Below are 18294 nucleotides of genomic sequence, written 5' to 3' on the forward strand. Positions count from 1 at the left end.
AACGTACGTGGTCTAGCAAGCCTCCGTTTGGATGATCATACTCGTATTTCTTGGCTTGTAAATCCTTTTCCTTGTTGATCTAAATGCGCATGGAGAAATGGTTATGGGACCTGACTTGGTGATACACATGCATTCCAGAGTCAACAAACACGCCTCGGTAACTCACCTCCTTCAGCAATGCCTCTTCTACCTCAATATTCTGCTTGTTTCGCATCACTTTTTGCATTCTACTAAGCGATGTCGCTACAAAGCTATAGCCAAACAAAAAGACGCTATGTTAGCGTATCGATCCTGACACCGTGCAGCGGAATTACGCCGATAACTTTACTGCACAAAGGCATAGCTTACTCTTTCACAGCGTCCTTCTCATCCTTTTCCACATAGATTCGGACAGCATCTGCAAGTTGTATCTCCGGCAAGATACTGAGGTTTTGCGCCGAGAGATATTTTTGCACCAAGTTCTCAACCCGCATCGTATCCAGCTTCTCCGTTGTTCCCACATCGTCCATTTCAGCCTTCGTCTTTGTATCTATGATTAATCATGGGGAATAAAGCATCAGAGATATACGTCTCGATGGTTTAGAAATGATTACGAAGGCGAAAGTAGAGCCCGATCACTACTTACTGTAGGTGGTAGGTACCGTCTTTTTCCTGTAAAAGTGCACAAGGTCGCGTGGGTTGGCAACCAGATCCACAAACTCCTGACCGAACCGCTGCGGATTAAAAATCTCGTATCCTCCACTGTACTCAACCTAGATTCAAAGCCAAGTGTGAGCAAAAGGCGCCATTGTAATGCATGATAAATTTGTAACTTTTAACCGCATTTTCTCCTTACTCTAAGGCGAACCAAGGGCTTGGGGACTTCGAATGCATGCTCATCGCTAGCGTTTGTAGCGGCCTCCTCTTCATCGCCACTGGCTTCGCTGTACATCCGCCTCTTGCGACTCATGCGTCCACTCTTGGCAATCCAATCCTCCTTTGCTTGCTTTACCAAATCTCTGACCTAAAATCGCAATATGGCAGTACATCTGTTAGTCCAGCCCATTTAAACTGGATAAGATGCAAGCTTCTCAAACGAGATGGCTCCTTATGCTTACTTTCTTGGATATAAAGTTGCTGACTTTTTGTTGGTCGGTCGGATTGAGGTTATGGTCTGCCAGGGTTACGTCGCTCATAATAAACGGCCGGACAGACTGAAGTCGGATCTTTTGAACATTAAATTTCCCTTTGCAAATCTTGAGGATCGCGACGTGCTTCTCCTTGGATTCCCCTTCAGAAAGACTGGTGGCAACGGAGGAACCAGGCTGGCTTACGTGGAACCCTTGCTGCGGGTTGTAAACCGGATCGACGAGACATTCGTGCTCATGGCCCCAGATAACCAGGTCAATAAAGTCGTCCAGAAACGCCTCTGGGATATAACTCTTTGGACCATGCATGACTCTAGAATGGTATGTATCGCGTTAGACTGGGATCTAGCTCAGCCCAGCTATTGCTTGAGACACCGCAAGATTCGATCAATCGTGTCGTACCTGTTTTGATGCAGCACAAGCAGATTGTACCAGGGTTCCTCGTCGTCGTCCTCGACTGGCCGCATCATTTTGACATTCCTTCGCAAGAACGTCTGGTGCAGTCTCTCGTCACGAATGTTGCCGATTCCGTACAACGCCAGCCGACTAGCGCCTTTCTGCAGCAATATAGGCTTCACAATGACATTGTCGATCTCCTGCGATCGACCAAAGTAGTTGACAAGACCTGTCATCGATAGTTGATCCAGTGCACACAGGTTTCCATCACCAGAGGGGTCGTCATGGTTGCCGTGGATTGAGAAGACCGGAATGCCTACGTTCAGGTTGGGATCCATATAGTTGACGTTTTTAATGCTAGAAACGAGTGCGGACAAAAATAATACGCCATGAGTGAGCGTTAATCATGGAGTAAGATCAAGTCTCCGTTCGAGACATTAAAATTATTGGCTCCTTTGCACTTACCCTTCCGGAAAGTTATCAGTGGGGTCGCTCAAGAACTCGAGACTGACGGGCTTGTCACCGAGACAGTACTTCCGCAGGAGTTTAATGGTGATATACATTGTCTTGCGCGACGGTTTGTTGTCGTGAAAGAGGTCGCCTCCAAGCAGGATCATATCCACCTATTCGTAACGCGATGCACACGTAAGTAGGCATGTCCTTCTTCATCGATGCACTGCAGCGCAAAACCCCCCACTAATATTAGATCACACTGAAAATCCAAGAACCGCGCTTTGATTACCTCGGATTCAGCAGCGAGGGAAAGAATCTCCTCAAACGCCGCGAAAGAGTCGTCTCCTCGGACAGGGTCCTTCTCGAGGTATCCAAGATGGTTGTCTGTTGCCACCATTATTGAAAAGGTATCTTTCTCTTCACCAACGGGCTCACTTCCGGTCCATTGCGAGCCATTGCCTTGGTCCAGCCTAAGATAGCAAGGTATGAAATTGAAGGGCGCCGATGTCACTGATGCTGTCCTACGCGAGGTTGGACCATGGGTCATTGTCGAAAGTAGCTCCTGAATGAGGATGCAGTAAAATCTGCGACTTACGGATCGGAGGTTTGGCTGCTGTCCATTGTATCAAGTCGTTGAATGCTTCCGAAGACGAGTGTCCTTGTATGGGCTGGTTGTCGGCGATCAGGAAGAGTTGTGGGGAACGAATGAATGAATGAATGAATGAATGTGCAAGCTCAGTCCACTAGAGATTCTCTTTTGAAATTGGTGGCAAAATAGCCCTGGTCCAGGCCACGTGCGCTACTTCCTCATACATGGGATCCCCTGAGGCCACGTTTTCGTCTGCACAGCCACGCCTGCGCCTCAGACACATTCCTCAATAGCTCATTCAGATGGTCAAGACAGACATTCGTGTGTATCCGTCGTTTATTTGTTTCGGGTATCCGAATGAATAAAAACAAAAGAGAGGGTGGCAAAGAAGACAAACAAAAAGTAGACACAATCAACAAACTCCTTCTCGCGTTCTTTAACGCGTCAGTCCTGGGCAAAATGCTCACTGCTCCTCCTCGTTCTCCTCGTCCTCCTCATCCTGCTCCTCTTCCGGTTCCTGTAACTCTACGGTTTCCGCGGCAGCCCTCACGGCCGCTGTAAGGACCTTTTTTTCCTTGTCCTTCTCAGTATACGACTCCAGCAATTTCTCAATATCCTTCTGCCTGGACTCCATTCTTGCCAGGCTAGCCAACAGGGACTGCACAACTATGTCCGACAACTGTCCTGAGACTGGGGACAAGCCAGACTCCTGAGCGTTGGAGCCGACGGCCGTTCTGGAAGTTGACTGTCTCGAGCGACCTTCCTCGCCATCATCCTGAGTCTCCTGAGTCGAGAATGCAGGTCGAGTGGTCTTGCCCAGAGCTGCCAAATGGCTGTCAGCTGCCTTGATGGTGGTCTTGGCCTTGGCCTCCTTCTCCATCGCGCGACGCGCCCTGAACTCCTCAAATGTCTCCATGGGTGACAAGGACGATGCAAATGCATCATTCGCTGCTGCTTTGATAACACCCTCCTCTGCTTGAGAAATCGCGGCGGCGGTCTCGCTAGAACCGGCGACCACCTCTTCTTCGTCGTGATCAAATTGCTGGGTTGCCAGCAGGAACATGTCGTCAACGTTGTTATCATCCTCAGTCAAGTGGCGGTACGTGCGTCGGCCTCCCTGAATCTCATTCTCTTCGTTCGAGTTTCTGAGCTTGAGATAACGTCTGCGCTCCGTGCGCGCAATGAACAGAATGGGAACGCAAAAGAGAACGCTCATCACACAGCGGTTAAGCGACTCGTAGGCCTTTCGGGACACGACTAGACTCCAGGGAATGATGAAGAAAACCTCAATCAGGTTAAAGGGAGCGGCAAACGGAAATTGGTCCGGGGACTTGAGGTACGAGAACACTTTGAACGTGAACAATGCCATGTATTCCTTCTCGGCAGAGTCGGTGATGTTGGTGTATGACGAGTTGAAAAGCGCAATCAACAAGTTGAGCAGAATAATTCCGGTCAGGAAGAGATACAAAGCAAAGACCCAGCTGCCATAATCGCGGTCAAGGCTCTGGGCCAGTTCCCAGTCGGGGTCTTGCAGGAAACCGCGGATAAGAAGCATGTACGTGTTCTGGAAACTTTTGACCTCATCCTTCTGCAATGCATAGAAAGTTTGAAGGAACCCGATGAAGACCCAGGTCAGAAGCCAGAAGAACATGATGCCGTCCTTCAGCATCTTTTGCAACACCATGACCATAGTTCCTATAAAATGACAATGTCAACGGCACCAAATGGAATGGGGGATAGACGTCAGTGGAAGTGCCCTTTCATGACGGAGAATCTCATTCATAAGACAACATTTCGAGTTGAAAAGGCGTATTGTCATCTTACCAAAGTACTGGAACCCATCCAGCAGTGAAAGGGGTTTGAACCAGAAAAAGATGGCGAGCAATCCCAAGAGATCGTAAGCGATGTTGCTGTAATATCCATCCGAGGCCGCATCACCACCCAAGAAGCAGCCCGTGAATCGAAAGGCAAACGAGACTAGGAAAATACCATACGAAATGATATTGATCCAATGCCAAAGACTGCCGAGGAAGAACGCCGTTCCTCCTTCGAATATCTAAAAGAAATGTGGACAATGGCGTGAGAAGATTATGAAGACATGCAAGGCCAAATCCAAGCGCGATCCGTTCTTCTCTTTCTTACCAGTCTAAACTCCTCAAAGATATACCCACAGACAAAAATATTAACGGCCCATTCGACAGGTGTAGGGTAAGCCGTACGATCGTTCACGACAATTGTGTACATGATCAGGAACAAAACAAACATTGCAATCTTCATGTTGTTCTGGTACCTACACATCCACACAAACAGAAAAAGAGAAAGAAAAAGAGCAGAGTAAGTAACAACATATGCTGCAGCAAACAATACCTTGCTGCTCCCTTGGATACTTACTTTGGCACGTTCAATCGACCGACATCAATCCATTCCCACAGCAGATGGCGAGATCGTCTCACGCCGCTGTATTCAACAAAGCGAACACGGCACTCCTCGTCCTCTGTCTGAAGGATCAATCCGTTCCAGAGCGCCTGCACACAGCGCTGGACCTCGACATCCGCCAAGAAGTCCGTCGCGTGAAGGCGAACCGCGAGCTCGATTGCGCCCTCCGCCGTGTTACGTTCCTCACCCGCCGCATAGTACGGACGAGTCAAGACGTGGCAGTAGGTCGCCATCATGTCCTTATCTACAAAGACCTTGGTCACGCCCGCTGCCGCAAGCTGGGCGATTTCTGAACGGCGCTCCATCAGTTTCTTGCGGCCCACGTTACGCTGGCCTTCTTCCATGAAGCCCTCGACACAGCGGAGGAGGCCATAGATAACCTCCTTGCCTAGACCGGCCAGGAACTCAATAACCTCATCCGTCACTATATCGTCGTCGACATTGACAGAGTCCACCAATGCATTAATCAGGCCAAAGAGCCTGGGCAGTAGTGCGTAGATCTTCTTGGGGGATGAGGGTGGCGTAGGGTGTTGATGGCCATTCGGAATCTGATTCTCAAAGACGTTGCGGATGTTGTTTACGAAATCTTGAGCGCGGTCGGAGAGGTCTTCGCTTTGGGCTTGGACCTGGTCTTGAGCTTGGTCTTGGTCTTGGTCTTGCACTTGTGTGGTGGTTTCAGTGCTATGGTCGTACTCGTCCTGGTCCTGGAGCAGCGGCGTCTGCTCGTGGTCGTCCTGTGCCATTGCGATACTTAATTGGGAGCAGGGATTCCGACCGTTGGAGTGTGCGGAGGATAGTGGGGAATGAAAGAGAAAAGAGGGAGGGTCAGCAAGTCTAAATGACCGCACGGAATTTGAAGCTCCCTTTCCTCGGGGCCCAGATCCACAGTACCGCAACTCGAAAGTATTCCCTACATAAAAAAGCTTCACGTAAGCACTGCCCCTTCCTCTACTCAGATGCCCTTTCAGGTCTTCAATTGCTTCATTCTCCTGGCTCCTGACTCTAGCCTCCCGGTTCCCTCTGGACACCTTGCCTAGTGTCGACGTTATCGTCGTAGTCGATGTTGTCATTGTAGTCGTCGTTACGTTGTCGTCTTCTTACTTTTCTTTTTGTTAACGCCAGATCTCCCCCATCGTCATATTATCCGTGTGTTTGGACACTGTGGCAACTCGCGTGATAAGATTACAGGAACTGAACGTACTCTGGGGTATATATGTATTTTTTTTTTCTTGTTGCACTGCAACCTGCCAACACTATTCTAGTCTAGCCCTCTACAGAAGACCAGCAAGGACCTTGTGTCCTCCACCAAGCTTGCCCACACGCTCCTCCCAGCCCACAACAGCGTCCTGCTCAAGCGGCCTTCGTCGACCATCGACACCGACGCGGAGATAACTCTTGTTCGGAATATCCTTGCCGCCTAGAGTGACATTTCGAATGAACTCTCCCGCGGCCTCAAGACAATCGCCAGCACTGACCAAAAAGTCGAACATGGCGAACACATGGGGCATATCGTCGTACATGAGCAGATGCAACGTGGGCGAAGCATTCGCGTTCTTTAGTCCAAACACAATCGACTCGTCTCGCAACATCTCTCCGTTTCCAGCAATCTATCATAACAGAAAAAAATTCCATTTTTTTTATTAGTTACTGTGCTCATTTGTCCATTGCGTACATCCTATTCAGAACAAAATAATTTGTACGTTACCACTAGCATGGGACATGCTCCTTCGAGACTCTTCTCCATCAAAGGACTGACATAAGGACAATCCAGGAGCGCATTGGTCGCATAATATTGAATTTCCGGCATTTCCGCATGATGCAGGAGAATACTCTCATCGATCGCAGAAGCGAGCTTCGCCAACTTCTTGACCGAGCCCTGACCGCCCTGTGTGAATCCCTCGGCTGGAATGTAGTCCGAGTGTGCATTGGTCAGGACCGAAGGCATCGAATGCAGCAAATCCAGCCACGGACTGAGACCAACGACGCCAGCCGGCATAGGAAGACCTGCATCTCGAATCGCCAACATGGCACCGAATGCCAATCCTAGATCGTATGATAAACCACTCACAACCGTCAATCGGTCCGTTGCAAAGAAACAAAAAAAAAAAAAAAAAAAAAAAATCACCCCATTTGTAATATACCGACTCCAGGCTAGAAAACTCACCTCCGCCGGCAGAGTCGCCCATAATGACCAGGTTCTTGGGATCCACAGGAGCAAAGCCCGAGTCGGCAGGCGGATGAAGCAAGTACAGATACGCAGCCAATGAGTCCACAATAGCTGCTGGGAAAGGAGAATCCGGCGCGAGCCGGTAGTCAATCGCAAAGACCTTGGCTCCACCCAGACGTGCCATGCTGGCAGAAGCCCATCGGTGCGTGAGAATGGATCCCAGAATGTACCCTCCTCCATGAAGATAAAGAACCGTCCGTCCCTCCGCGTGCTTCTCGTCCTTGGTGACAGTCTCGGTCCATTCAGCCATCAGCGGACCATCTGCAGCAGGATCGTTCTTCCAGTCCCAACCCAGATTGGCGGAATCGATTCCCTTCAGATCAAACAGCCGTGCAACGTGCTCTGCAGCCTTGTCCCTGTATGACTTTGAGATAGTGGCCCCGGATGCAATGGCCCCTGGTTTGACGGGTGCGTCTTCTTCTGTCATCATGGACATAGCCTGCGATTGCTTGATGGGCGCGAGATTCATGTGAGCGATAAAGGACCGCAGAAGGGTCACGGTGAGGGTGAAGCGGTAGGACCACGAGGGCATGGGTGGGCCATAGACATAGTGACTGAAAGTGGTGGAGATTATCAAGGGGATCCTTGGAAGCATCAGCTTCAAGAAGCCGATAGCTTTTTGAGCCATTTTTGATAGTGTGCTTTTCTCCTTTTCTTCTTTTTTTTTTTTTTGGTCCTAATGTCAAGAAATAGGAATGAAAGAAATGAAGGAAAGAGAGGGATGCAAATGAATGGAGTGAGCACTACAAGTTCAAGGTGGAATAGGGGGGAATGGACAAATAGCGGGGCGTATGTCCCAAAACCTGTTTGGAGGTTTGCTGTGGACTCTCTCTCCTTTAGAAGCCGGTTAATTAGCTTCCGTCCAATGGATGGCCTTTGAGGACTAAGGAGTGATCGGCGGCGCTGATTTTCTCCGCTATCGCTATTCTCCTCGCCAACTGCGACAGATGTAGTGCGTCTCCATGGCCCGTTTTTTTCTTTTATTGCGTAAGCGCTAGACGCGAATGCTAACGCGTGATATTATCAAGGAAAATGATGAGCGTGGATCTGAATGCGTAGAATGAATTATGCAAGAAGTTAGAGCGCTGCATCATTAGGTCGGCTATGGCTGGCGAGATGAAGCTGTGATCGAAGGCTCTGCAATGTCATCCGAGAGATCGTGCTTGCACAGCGGGCACTGCGTCGACTTGTTTGTTAGCCAGATATCTACACAACACCATAGGACAATACAATTCATCGCACCATTAGTACTATCCATGGAGCCGTGTAACACCATATCTCGATTCCATTTATATTCTGTTGTAACCCTTACCGACGCACTCCGCGTGGTACTCGTGCTCACAGGGTAGAATGCGGACTCGATCGCCGTCCAGATACTCCATTAGACAGATCGTGCAACACCTATCATCAGTGGACGTGTCTGGGCTGGAATCTACCGCTGCTATCCGCGTCTCAGTTGTTTCTGTGTTCATTGGCGTTAACGATGGACCGTGTGAAGTGGACTCAATTGTGGAGAGAGGGATCACTGCGGTACTGGCGGTATCCGTGTTGGCGTTAGTACTGGTACTGCCGTTGCTGCCACTTGAACGACTATAAAGTCGCTCCATGAACTCCAGACTCTTGAGTAATGGCCACGGCCGCTGCTGTTCTTTCGAATCCGTTCCAGACTCTCTTTCCTGTCTCTGCAGATTGACGTTGGTCTTCGGCCTGTCCGGGGCATGATAGACACCCACCACGCGATGGTGATCATCGATAAGAAGGAGCTCCTGGGACGGCCAGATACGGATCGGAAGCGCACGATTGACTGTACTCTGTGTAAGGACTGACGTCTTTTTGAATTCTATCCTTTGAAGCGTTTGCTGCCGTGAATGTCGATTGAACCTCAAAAGTATTGCAAACGCGCAACCTACGAATCGGGATTGCTCTAGCTGTAAGCTATGCGATGAAAAGTTCGTCTTTGTTCTTCAAGGTGCATCATTAGAAAAACTTACACAGCCCCATTACTAGTAGTATAACGCCTCCGATTGTCAAAACCTTAGCAGAGAGATAGGCGGCAGTCTGAAGGTCATTGCGGTCGTCAGTCCTGGATACTATCAAAACGGCATAAAAAATCACTCCTACTGATGGTGAAATGTTCTTCCTTCTTACCTCGCTATAGCTGGGCGTGTCTTCCCCTTCATCCCCTCCGGTAGCCGAAAATTCAGGCGTAGTGGTAGTGTTTTGCATTAGCCACGGCGGTTGTATAAGAGGCACCATGATGGTTACTACAGTTAGGGTGAGAGTGGAGTCAACTAAAAGAGAAAGGGATAAAACTGCAAAGATAACGAAAAGAATGACATCGCGAATCCTGCTGACGGCTACAGGTATCATCCAATAAGGCGAAACCTGCCATCCTTCGTCGTTACGCTATTGCTTGTGTTCTGCGTTTGCCTGGTGATAATGTGAGTGGAGCTTCTGGCTCGATCCTCTCAGACATATCTCACCTGCAAGATTTATTTTTTATTTTTATTTTTTCGTACGGAACCGGAGCGGTTCCAGGCGCAACATATTCTTAAAGCTTATTACGCTCAAGGTCACCTGCAGGTTTCTGCGCCAAAAACGTCGACGCCTGGAAGGACTTGTAGCAGATGACGCATAGATCAGCAAGTATACACCAGACAAAAAGAGCAACGCACCTCTGGACCTGGACCATGGCCCGTGTGATACGAGACAGAGATATTGGGTGCATTGCTAGAGAAATAGGGCGCCCAGTCTTCGCATGCGCAAGATGCGAACTCGTAATATTTGGCAAAACGGGCGAAGCACATTGGATAAGGTTAGAGATACCGCCAAAATGTGCTTAATTTGCAATGATACTTTCGATCAACCATAAGCGCCGTTTTCTCTGACAACAGACAAATGCACACAGGAACAGGAAAATGAGATCTTCTTTTATTTCCGAAAAAAAAACAAAAAAATAAAAATCACTCTGGGATTTAAGCGCCCCACGAGTCGGTGGCGGGGGCCTCGGACCAGTCAGCGGTGGCAGCATCGGCAGCCCAGTCACCGGTGGCAGGGACGGGGGCAGAGACCTCGCCAGTCCACTCGCCGGTAGGGTTAGCCTCACCAGGAGCCCAGGTGCCAGCAACATCAGCGACGGTACCCTCGGCAGCAGCGGCGGCAGCGGCCTCCTCCTCAGCCTTCTCTTCGGGATCACGGTAGAAGAACATGTCGACCATGATATCCCAAGGAGCAGAGCGGGAGATGGTGCCACGGAGGCGAAGGACCTCACGAGCCAACAACCAGTAGGCAAGACCGATGGCGTGCTTGGAGCGGTTGTTGGTGGGGATGGCAACATCGACGTACTTGAGGGGAGACTCAGTATCGGCAAAAGCGATGACGGGGATGTTGACGTACGAGGCCTCCTTGATGGCCTGGTGGTCGGTCAAGGGGTCGGTGACGATGATCAAACGGGGCTCCTTGAAGGCACGGGTGATATAGTTGGTGAAGGTACCGGGGGTGAAGCGACCGGCAATGGCCTGGGCACCGGTGTGCGAGGCGAACTTCAAAGCGGCACGCTGACCGTAAGGGCGGGCAGAGATAACGCAAATGTCGGCGGGGTTCTCGATGGCGACGATGATACGGGCAGCGAGGACAATCTTCTCCCAGGTCTTGCCGATGTTGATGATGTGGACACCTTTGTATCGTTGAACGTAAAAAAATAATGGCTGGTCAGCATGTGTTCGAATTCTTAAATCAGTTTAGCTCGCACGCGCGTCAGCGACCAATTATTCGCTGTTCTGTAAACTTGTTTCTTGAGCTCGCGTCAGCGTCACTTTGTCGTCTGGTTTTGCAGAAAAGTGATCCCGGAAATAAAGATAATACCGGTCATTGTACGCGCCAATCTCTTCCAAAATTGCTATGCTGTACTTAAAGATGTCGGCAGTACGGAGCAACAGTTCCTCCAGAGAAAGACGGCCGATATTGCTGCTGACATACACTCCGTGTTACCGATAGGGTATTGAATAACTGTTCCCTAGGTTTCCTGTCAAAATATCGTCTTCCTGACTGTCCCGAACGCGAAGTGCGCTGATAGGGTCCTTACCATCAGCGCGGCGCTTCCAGACGTAGGGCTCCATGTGAACATCGCAGTTCTTGGTTCCCAAGTGAGACTGGGCAGAGAGGAGGAGCTTGATGTCCTCCTCAGTAGCTTTGAGAATAGTAGGCAATCCAGACATGGCTATCGTTGTTATGGTGATAGCTATGATGGCGATGAGAGATGGAGAGCGAGCTGAAGGTCAGTTGCTATGTCCTTGTTTGGAGAACAGAGAGTTGTGCTGCTGAGACTGCCTGGGCGAGGTCAATGGAGGATCCGCGATTCCTACGAGAAAATCGACTAGATCATTCGAAAGATCCCTTTTGTCCAGCTGTGTAGCAGTATCCATCCATTGAACCGAATATGCATCCGATACAGCGCGCTGTCTATCCGTGTTTCCTTCAATCCTCTTGTTGCCGTATCAATTAAGTCGATCGAGCCATCCATGTCGCCTTGATCCTCCATCGCTCCTTCAACGCCACATCCATCGATTAGCATTCCACCGTATCATACAAGGGGATCCGGAAATATGGCCGAAAGAGAGGAAGAACCAACTACGCCTGCGGACTGCACTTTTGATTTCAGGTTTGAGGTAGATGCACGTGATGTATTCATCAGTTTGCCTTTCACCATTTCCAAGATGAAGCGTCAATGCAGCCTGTGGCACGCCTGCGCGTCTGAGGGGATCTGGCGTCAATAAAAAAAAAAAAAAAATCCAAGATATTCTCCAGCTATGGCCCTATGCGATTTGAGTGCAATGATATTCGTATTTATTTTTTTACTTTTGCCAATTGCTAATGCCTTGTCTAAAAATGCCTTTTTTTTTTCCCCTTTTTTTTTTTCGTTCTTTCATAATCACACTGTTACTTCTTGGAGACGCTCCACGCTGCTCCTGGTGGTTTAGCATGGGTTCCATTTGTCATTGATTTGGGGGTGCTTGCTCCCGGTGTTGGCGTTGTCGAGCCCGAAGTGGGGGCTGAGTTCTTTTGGTCGGATCGGATATAGAATAGAACATAGGCCACGCCATCGCTCGATCGACTTGCTGGTATTGATGAGGCTGAAATGGCAGCCGCAAGCGCTGTCGATTCTGATACACCACCGTTGGTCAATGTGTCATTGGCAACTGGCTTGGGAGAATGGGACTCGTCTGATCCTTCATAGTCCAGAGTTACATCTGCTTCGCTGATGACTGTGATGTTGGTATCGTCAATGTGGAGCCACTCGTCGTTTTGTCGCAACACATCGCAAGTATAGTGGCCTCCTGCTGCAGTTCGGCCATGGTGGTAAACAACGCCAAACAGCTTGTATGGGATAGCATTTGAAGGGCGACGCGTGGGCGAAATAATATCTAGAGTTGTCAAACGATGCACGGGCATTAATAAAGGGGCAAATGAGGTGGGCAGGTCAGAATGAACAGAGCCAGACCAAGAAATTACCTGGTTGAAGGTTGAGTACCGTCTTGTAGCCGACCTCTTTGTGCAATTTTTGCGTCCGTCCATCCTTGTAGATAAATCGCTTGAGGTGGAGCACCAGCACAGGTGGGACATGCTCGATAAAGATTTTCTTGGTCGCCTCTACTGCGATGCCGCCCTTTTCCGAACTCGTGAATCCATCGAGGACCTCAGGAATAGTCGAGTTGCGAAGTGCGTCTTCGATCGTATGTACGTTCTCAGGCGTCAGGTCCAGCTGCATCGACTGAAATGGCTCTAGCGTAACCGAATCCTTTTGAGACGGGATGCGAAGGATGGACCGAAGCTGGCCTGAGAAAATGCTAGAGATCGGCGTCTCCGAGAACTGTGTCGATCGCGTGTACGAAGCCTTGTTCTTCGGTCCTGTGACTTCCATCCACTCGTCTTCACTGACGCCGCTCTCGCTGTCTTCATGCTCCATGTTGCCGTTGATGTCCAATCCCATGGGCTTTTCTTTCATGGCCGCGTAGAACTCCTCGTGAAGCCCGTCCAGTAAGAATCCCAAAAACTCCTGGCAATCTTCCTGACGACCTCTCATTGAGTCGAACCGCTTGAGTCCGCGAAGAGCGTCGTACACATACTCGGGCACAAAAGGCGTGCCATAATCAGGTTGGTTCTTTTTCGCGACATGAAACTCGTTCAGAAACATAATGCTTTGAAGGGGAATAATGGAATAATTAAGTGTGAGTATACAATCGCGACTGGAAACGCTAGCCAGGTTGCTGGTTCCTGAATAAATCAATGATTGCGGATAAAACTCGGTACCGAGAACACGTACAGAGAATCGACGAGCGGGGTGGTGCTCTTGAACTTGTGGACGACGTGCTTTCCGATTTGCATGAGAAGGTTGTAGAACGGAGGGCAGTGCAGAAGAGGTTGAAGGATCTATGACAAGCACATATCAGGTAACAATCAGCTTCATGAGCATGTTGTAATAATAGTATCAATGCTTACTGGACATCTGTGGTACATGCGGGTATACTTACCGCATTCATGAAGCACATGTTTCCATTGTTGACAAGACCACGAGGCTGGATCAGAAGCGACGAGTACGTGGGCTTGAAATTGTGGAGAACATCAGCAATTCCGTCAAATTTGACGCCGTTCGCTCCTGATGCCTTGTTGTTCGTATCGTTCGATTTCTCTCCAGATGTGCCGTTTGGTGTTGAGGGAGTCAAGGATGGAGTAGGGTGCTTGGGTCGAACAAGTTCTGCCCAGCTTTTGGGCTTGAGTGGAGCAGCGGGCGCTGTAGGAATGGATATCTCGTCCTGTACCTTCACTCCTTCGGTAGCTACTTCGGCTCCGTCCACAGCTGGTAAAAATGTGTCTCCTGTACTAACGGATAAACCGAGTGTTGAATTGACTGCGCCATCCTGGTGCTGAGAGTGCCCATTCGGAATAGCGTGAGCGGGCGCAAAGGCCTGTTTCTTTGCAGGAAATCCAGCTGAGGTGATTTGTGGTGCGCAAATATCACAAAAGAACATGAGCAAAACGTTAGCAGCCATGGTCAAAGCACCTCAAAAGTATTGACCGTGCTTTACAAACACACCTTTAGGTCGTTTTCCAATGGACCAGATCACCTATAGCAACAGAAAAAGCAATGACAGCAAGCAAGTGTTAATAAGATGGTTTGGGTGTCAAGGATCTAGTGCTCCATCAGGTCCAGTGCAATCGTGCTGACAAACAGTCGGATTTGTAATGAGTCACATACCAGATCAACGTCCTCCTTCTTGACGACTTTACTGATGTCCTCCCTTGAGAGTTGTCCGAAAGCCGGCCCTTGCTGTGGGTCGTAAGACTACAGGTAGTGGAAGTGGTGCGAAAGAGAGAGAAAGAGGGTAAAGTGCATCATGAGTTTAACGGTTTCATAATCCTCTTGTGTTCATAATGAATAGAACCGCCTGAACGATCGCGTACCTTGGCCAGGCTTTTCATGGAAGAGCGGAGGGGAGAAAAGGGTCGGTGGGTGAACAGATCTGTCCGGGATGTAGCCTCCTGTTGTTGGTGAGGGTGGATGCCTTATGTGATCAAGAAAACAAGAGAAATAAACACAAGGGAAAAAAAAAATAGGCAGGCAGTGGTTGGTTTACAACAAAGGGTAAGTGCAGAATCGTGATGGTAATGATAGCGATAATAGTGGTAATAATAAAAAGAAAAGGAAAAGAGAGTGATACGATATGATACAAGGAATTAACGACGAGGAAAGAACGGAGGAGTGGAGAGTAATGAATGCGATGAATAGCAAAGAACGGATCGATTCAAGGTCGAAGTGTGTGGTGGTGTGCTGCGAAAATAGAAAATATATCCCCGTTTGGATGGAAGTGTGAGGGGGAGGGGAGGCAAAGATTGGAGTGTCTATAATACAAGGCCGAGCAAAGGATGATCCTCCCGTGTCTTTAAGAAGAGGATGCGGTGGAGTTGTTTTAGTTGTGAGAGTGATGAGAAGTGCGATGAGAGGGAGGAGGGAAAGGATCAGTCAAGGCAGTGAGGGAGGAAAAAAGACATTCATCCCTCGCACCTTTTCTATGCCTCCCCGCAGTCCAACCCCCAGCGTGCAACGTCACCCTCTTTTTTTTTTTTTCTGGTTTCGATCCGACCACCATCATCCCCGTCCGAATCATTCTCTTCTCATTCATACAACCCACCCCTCAATCATCACCATGATTCGCACTCTTGTCCGCCCTGCTGTCCGTGCCACCCAGCGCCGTTGCGCCTCTACTACCGCAGCCTCGCCCGCCACTCTCCAGAACTTGGAGACGCGCTGGTCGACTCTGTCCTCCCTGGAGCAGAGCACCCTCGCCAAGCAGCTTGAGCAGGTCCAGGCTGGCGACTGGACCAAAATGACCTTGGAGCAGAAGAAGGCCGGTAAGGATACACGCGCTTTCTATCCATCATCTGTCCTCAGTATTCAGTGGGAGCAAATGTCATCCGAAAGTAGAAGCCGACCAGCAAACTTCTCAATTCGATACGGATTTCGGAGCCGAATTGAGACCTCACAACAAAAGTATCGGCAGTACAGTGGCGCAATCGAACGCAGGATCCAATCCAATGGATGATTTGGAGATGTAGAGCAAGCACAGGACCTCACGCGCTACAACTACAGTTATGTCAGCCGAAGTAATTGCTGAGCTGATCGCAATCTGTTTCCTTTAATAACTAGCTTACTGGGTTGCTTTCGGACCCCACGGTGCCCGCACTCCTCTCACCGGCCCCAACCACGGCGCCAAGGTCTTTGTCGGTACTACCGCTGTTGTCGGTGCTGCTGGCGCTCTCTTCCTCTGGATGCGTGCTGGTATGTGCATGGACCACAATCAATACAAACAGAAGTTCACCACGCGTCTTCCTCCCGTTGGACAAAGTTGAGCTGACATGGATTTTTATTCTTTGCGACATTTTAGGCAAGGAGAAGCCTTCGACCACCACCAAGGAGTGGCAGGAGGCCTCGAACGAGTATGCCCGTGAGAACAAGATCAATCCTATCACCGGTATCTCTTCCGATAACTACAAGGGTCCCGGTTTCGTTTCTCTCACCAAGAATTAAATGTACCCAGCAAGCATCGCGTCCTTCTATGATTGACATTGCTTCCGAACCCCGTATCAGCGCTAGTCGACATAGCATATGCCGACATTCGCTTCCATCCCTCCCCTCTCCGTTCTCCCTACTTTGGGCTACGAATAAACATCATGATTTGAACCCTCTAATGCGCACGCACAGTCACTATTGAATCCATTGAGGCAATTGAGCTAGATGCACTTGGAAACGCACCTCCTTGACTCAACGCGATAAAGCACATTCATCCGCAACAACGCATTCAGCATGCTCGGTGACCAGGATTCCGCCCCAGCTCCTGCTACCATTCAGCCAGTGCAGCCCGTGGAGCAGCGAAAGTTCGAGCGTGAAATGCACATTCAATACTTTAAACGCAATCTACAGATGCTACCAGAGCCATATACATCCAATGACACCCACCGGTAAGGAGCGATCGCGCATCCAACTTTGTCTACTTTTAGGACCCCGCCAGCTTCCTCCGTGTTGTCTTCATTTGCTGACCCTGGTCCTGGGGACGTTTTGTGTCCTGCGGAAACACTGCGCGGATAGGATGACCCTGGCCATGTTCACGTTAGGGGGCCTTGAGTTGCTGGGCGTTTTAGAAGAAACCGTGTCAGAGGACAACCGCAAGGACTGGATCGAATGGATTTACTCACAGCAACGTGTCCCTGCTAGCGATGGATCTTCACGTACGCATAACCCATGCCTTTCTCGAGTCAATGCTTGTTTAATGGGTGTAGGAAACGTCGCGTCTTCCTGCAATAAAGAAAGGCGCTCACTCGCTCCCATGGTCATTGACCCATGCTATCTTTTCGACCATAGATTCGCACGATGCACTTTACGGATTCGGAGGCGGTCCTTTCTCGGGCCTCCCATTTCAGCAACACAGCGAAGGAATCGAGAACCTGGGCTGCGAATGTGGACCCAACACTACGGTCCATGATACAGCCCATACCACCATGACTTACACTGCGCTCGCCATGCTGGTGCTTCTCGGCGACGACTTGTCCAGGGTAGCCAAGGAACCAATCCTCAGGTCACTAAGGAAACTTCAACAACCCGACGGCTGCTTCATCCCGTGCATCACCGATTACGAACAGGATATGCGATTTGTCTACTGTGCGGCCGCCATCTCCTATTTTTTGAACGACTGGTCCGGCTTCAATCGTTCAACAGCACTTCATTTCATCCGATCTTGTCAAGGCTACGACCATGGAATCTCGCAGAATTTGCATCAAGAATCTCACGGAGGATCGATATACTGTGGTATTGCGACACTGGGGCTCATGGGTGAGGAGGCCCTGCAGGATCAAAAGACAATGACTCGGGATGTGCAGGGCCGAGAGGACGAAGTAGCGTTCGAAGAGCGCAAGTCGCGTGCAGGATTTGTCGACCTAGAGGGAACACGAAGATGGTGTCTCCAGCGGCAGACGACTGGATTCCAGGGCCGAGTGAACAAGCCCACAGACACATGCTATTCGTTTTGGATAGGCGGGGCCTTGAAGACGATCGGGAGCTTTGAGCTTGTAGATTTCGACTGCAACCGCGGGTTTTTGATGGAGACACAACATAAATTTTTTGGTGGATTCGGAAAGTGGGTCGGCACCTATCCTGGTGAGTCGTGTCATGTTTATTGTGCCATTAACCTCCAAGTTGCATTTCTCGGTGCTAATTTGCGATTTTGAAACCACAACTGCTTAGATGCGATGCATTCATACATGGGTATCGCCTCGCTCGCGCTTATGGGCGAACCAGGTATTCGACCACTAGATCCGCTTTTGAACATCTCTGAGCGCATGAAGGAGCGCTTGCATACACAGACAGTATTTTGGAAAGATGCAGCTTGAGAGTCAAGACGCCATCTCCTTTAAACTATAGGCGTGATATTGAATGTGAGAGTGATCCGGAGACGCTGCATTCTGTACACGTATTTACCCTTCAGAACATCTTTATAGGCAATAAATATCTTTAT

General features: G+C 49.6%; 8 protein-coding genes across 8 annotated transcripts; 2 read left to right on the forward strand and 6 right to left on the reverse strand.

Moving 5' to 3' along the window:
- Positions 1–344: 344 nt before the first annotated feature.
- Positions 345–2523, reverse strand: BC939DRAFT_401307 (Metallo-dependent phosphatase-like protein; the record flags this gene model as incomplete). The annotated part of the gene is made up of 7 exons (XM_051552599.1): positions 345–529; positions 626–752; positions 836–985; positions 1122–1440; positions 1530–1880; positions 1989–2146; positions 2266–2523. The coding sequence occupies 7 exons, from the start codon at positions 2521–2523 to the stop codon at positions 345–347; spliced, it is 1548 nt and encodes a 515-aa protein (XP_051408587.1).
- Positions 2524–2868: 345 nt separating this feature from the next.
- BC939DRAFT_462636 (uncharacterized protein) lies at positions 2869–5816 on the reverse strand. Its single transcript, XM_051557149.1, has 4 exons — positions 4957–5816; positions 4708–4855; positions 4390–4621; positions 2869–4260 (listed from the first exon to the last, which is right to left on the reverse strand). Exons 1-4 carry the CDS (start codon positions 5742–5744, stop codon positions 3029–3031), a joined length of 2400 nt encoding a protein of 799 aa, XP_051408588.1. The 5' UTR covers positions 5745–5816; the 3' UTR covers positions 2869–3028.
- Positions 5817–6194: 378 nt separating this feature from the next.
- Positions 6195–8026, reverse strand: BC939DRAFT_531915 (Alpha/Beta hydrolase protein). The gene is made up of 3 exons (XM_051561639.1): positions 7166–8026; positions 6707–7044; positions 6195–6608 (listed from the first exon to the last, which is right to left on the reverse strand). The coding sequence occupies exons 1-3, from the start codon at positions 7854–7856 to the stop codon at positions 6273–6275; spliced, it is 1365 nt and encodes a 454-aa protein (XP_051408589.1). The 5' UTR covers positions 7857–8026; the 3' UTR covers positions 6195–6272.
- A 101-nt stretch (positions 8027–8127) lies between these two features.
- BC939DRAFT_462642 (uncharacterized protein) lies at positions 8128–9545 on the reverse strand. Its single transcript, XM_051557150.1, has 4 exons — positions 9377–9545; positions 9220–9286; positions 8541–9134; positions 8128–8434 (listed from the first exon to the last, which is right to left on the reverse strand). The coding sequence occupies exons 1-4, from the start codon at positions 9482–9484 to the stop codon at positions 8331–8333; spliced, it is 873 nt and encodes a 290-aa protein (XP_051408590.1). The 5' UTR covers positions 9485–9545; the 3' UTR covers positions 8128–8330.
- A 582-nt stretch (positions 9546–10127) lies between these two features.
- BC939DRAFT_290539 (40S ribosomal protein S0) lies at positions 10128–11848 on the reverse strand. Its single transcript, XM_051551287.1, has 4 exons — positions 11817–11848; positions 11313–11468; positions 10396–10904; positions 10128–10311 (listed from the first exon to the last, which is right to left on the reverse strand). Exons 2-4 carry the CDS (start codon positions 11443–11445, stop codon positions 10204–10206), a joined length of 750 nt encoding a protein of 249 aa, XP_051408591.1. The 5' UTR covers positions 11446–11468; positions 11817–11848; the 3' UTR covers positions 10128–10203.
- A 318-nt stretch (positions 11849–12166) lies between these two features.
- On the reverse strand, positions 12167–14707 carry BC939DRAFT_506458 (uncharacterized protein; the record flags this gene model as incomplete). The annotated part of the gene is made up of 7 exons (XM_051560788.1): positions 12167–12651; positions 12740–13425; positions 13551–13657; positions 13759–14216; positions 14322–14352; positions 14484–14570; positions 14690–14707. The coding sequence occupies 7 exons, from the start codon at positions 14705–14707 to the stop codon at positions 12167–12169; spliced, it is 1872 nt and encodes a 623-aa protein (XP_051408592.1).
- Positions 14708–15390: 683 nt separating this feature from the next.
- On the forward strand, positions 15391–16539 carry BC939DRAFT_462648 (cytochrome c oxidase subunit IV family). Its single transcript, XM_051557151.1, has 3 exons — positions 15391–15637; positions 15933–16064; positions 16171–16539. The coding sequence occupies exons 1-3, from the start codon at positions 15433–15435 to the stop codon at positions 16311–16313; spliced, it is 480 nt and encodes a 159-aa protein (XP_051408593.1). The 5' UTR covers positions 15391–15432; the 3' UTR covers positions 16314–16539.
- Position 16540: 1 nt separating this feature from the next.
- On the forward strand, positions 16541–18282 carry BC939DRAFT_462650 (terpenoid cyclases/protein prenyltransferase alpha-alpha toroid). Its single transcript, XM_051557152.1, has 4 exons — positions 16541–16744; positions 16872–17011; positions 17145–17936; positions 18024–18282. Exons 1-4 carry the CDS (start codon positions 16590–16592, stop codon positions 18167–18169), a joined length of 1233 nt encoding a protein of 410 aa, XP_051408594.1. The 5' UTR covers positions 16541–16589; the 3' UTR covers positions 18170–18282.
- The last annotated feature ends 12 nt before the right edge of the window (positions 18283–18294 follow it).

Source organism: Gamsiella multidivaricata (assembly GCF_025024155.1).
Source record: "Gamsiella multidivaricata strain RSA 2152 chromosome Unknown BC939scaffold_72, whole genome shotgun sequence".
Classification (NCBI taxonomy): domain Eukaryota; kingdom Fungi; phylum Mortierellomycota; class Mortierellomycetes; order Mortierellales; family Mortierellaceae; genus Gamsiella; species Gamsiella multidivaricata.

Coding starts and splice junctions, on each gene's coding strand:
- BC939DRAFT_531915 (XM_051561639.1), bottom strand. CDS start 7,856: ATGGCTCAAAAAGCTATCGGCTTCTTGAAGCTGATGCTTCCAAGGATC. Junction 7,045..7,165: donor GGGCGACTCTGCCGGCGGAG/GTGAGTTTTCTA, acceptor CATACGATCTAG/GATTGGCATTCGGTGCCATG. Junction 6,609..6,706: donor GAGCATGTCCCATGCTAGTG/GTAACGTACAAA, acceptor CTGTTATGATAG/ATTGCTGGAAACGGAGAGAT.
- BC939DRAFT_290539 (XM_051551287.1), bottom strand. CDS start 11,445: ATGTCTGGATTGCCTACTATTCTCAAAGCTACTGAGGAGGACATCAAG. Junction 10,905..11,312: donor CTGGAAGCGCCGCGCTGATG/GTAAGGACCCTA, acceptor AACGATACAAAG/GTGTCCACATCATCAACATC. Junction 10,312..10,395: donor AAGAGAAGGCTGAGGAGGAG/GCCGCTGCCGCC, acceptor CCTACCGGCGAG/TGGACTGGCGAGGTCTCTGC.
- BC939DRAFT_462650 (XM_051557152.1), top strand. CDS start 16,590: ATGCTCGGTGACCAGGATTCCGCCCCAGCTCCTGCTACCATTCAGCCA. Junction 17,012..17,144: donor TGCTAGCGATGGATCTTCAC/GTACGCATAACC, acceptor TTTCGACCATAG/ATTCGCACGATGCACTTTAC. Junction 17,937..18,023: donor GTGGGTCGGCACCTATCCTG/GTGAGTCGTGTC, acceptor ACAACTGCTTAG/ATGCGATGCATTCATACATG.
- BC939DRAFT_462642 (XM_051557150.1), bottom strand. CDS start 9,484: ATGGTGCCTCTTATACAACCGCCGTGGCTAATGCAAAACACTACCACT. Junction 9,135..9,219: donor ACTACTAGTAATGGGGCTGT/GTAAGTTTTTCT, acceptor CCCGATTCGTAG/GTTGCGCGTTTGCAATACTT. Junction 8,435..8,540: donor GTACCACGCGGAGTGCGTCG/GTAAGGGTTACA, acceptor GGTGTTGTGTAG/ATATCTGGCTAACAAACAAG.
- BC939DRAFT_462648 (XM_051557151.1), top strand. CDS start 15,433: ATGATTCGCACTCTTGTCCGCCCTGCTGTCCGTGCCACCCAGCGCCGT. Junction 15,638..15,932: donor CTTGGAGCAGAAGAAGGCCG/GTAAGGATACAC, acceptor TTTAATAACTAG/CTTACTGGGTTGCTTTCGGA. Junction 16,065..16,170: donor CTTCCTCTGGATGCGTGCTG/GTATGTGCATGG, acceptor GCGACATTTTAG/GCAAGGAGAAGCCTTCGACC.
- BC939DRAFT_462636 (XM_051557149.1), bottom strand. CDS start 5,744: ATGGCACAGGACGACCACGAGCAGACGCCGCTGCTCCAGGACCAGGAC. Junction 4,856..4,956: donor GGTCGATTGAACGTGCCAAA/GTAAGTATCCAA, acceptor GTGGATGTGTAG/GTACCAGAACAACATGAAGA. Junction 4,261..4,389: donor GGATGGGTTCCAGTACTTTG/GTAAGATGACAA, acceptor GTCATTTTATAG/GAACTATGGTCATGGTGTTG.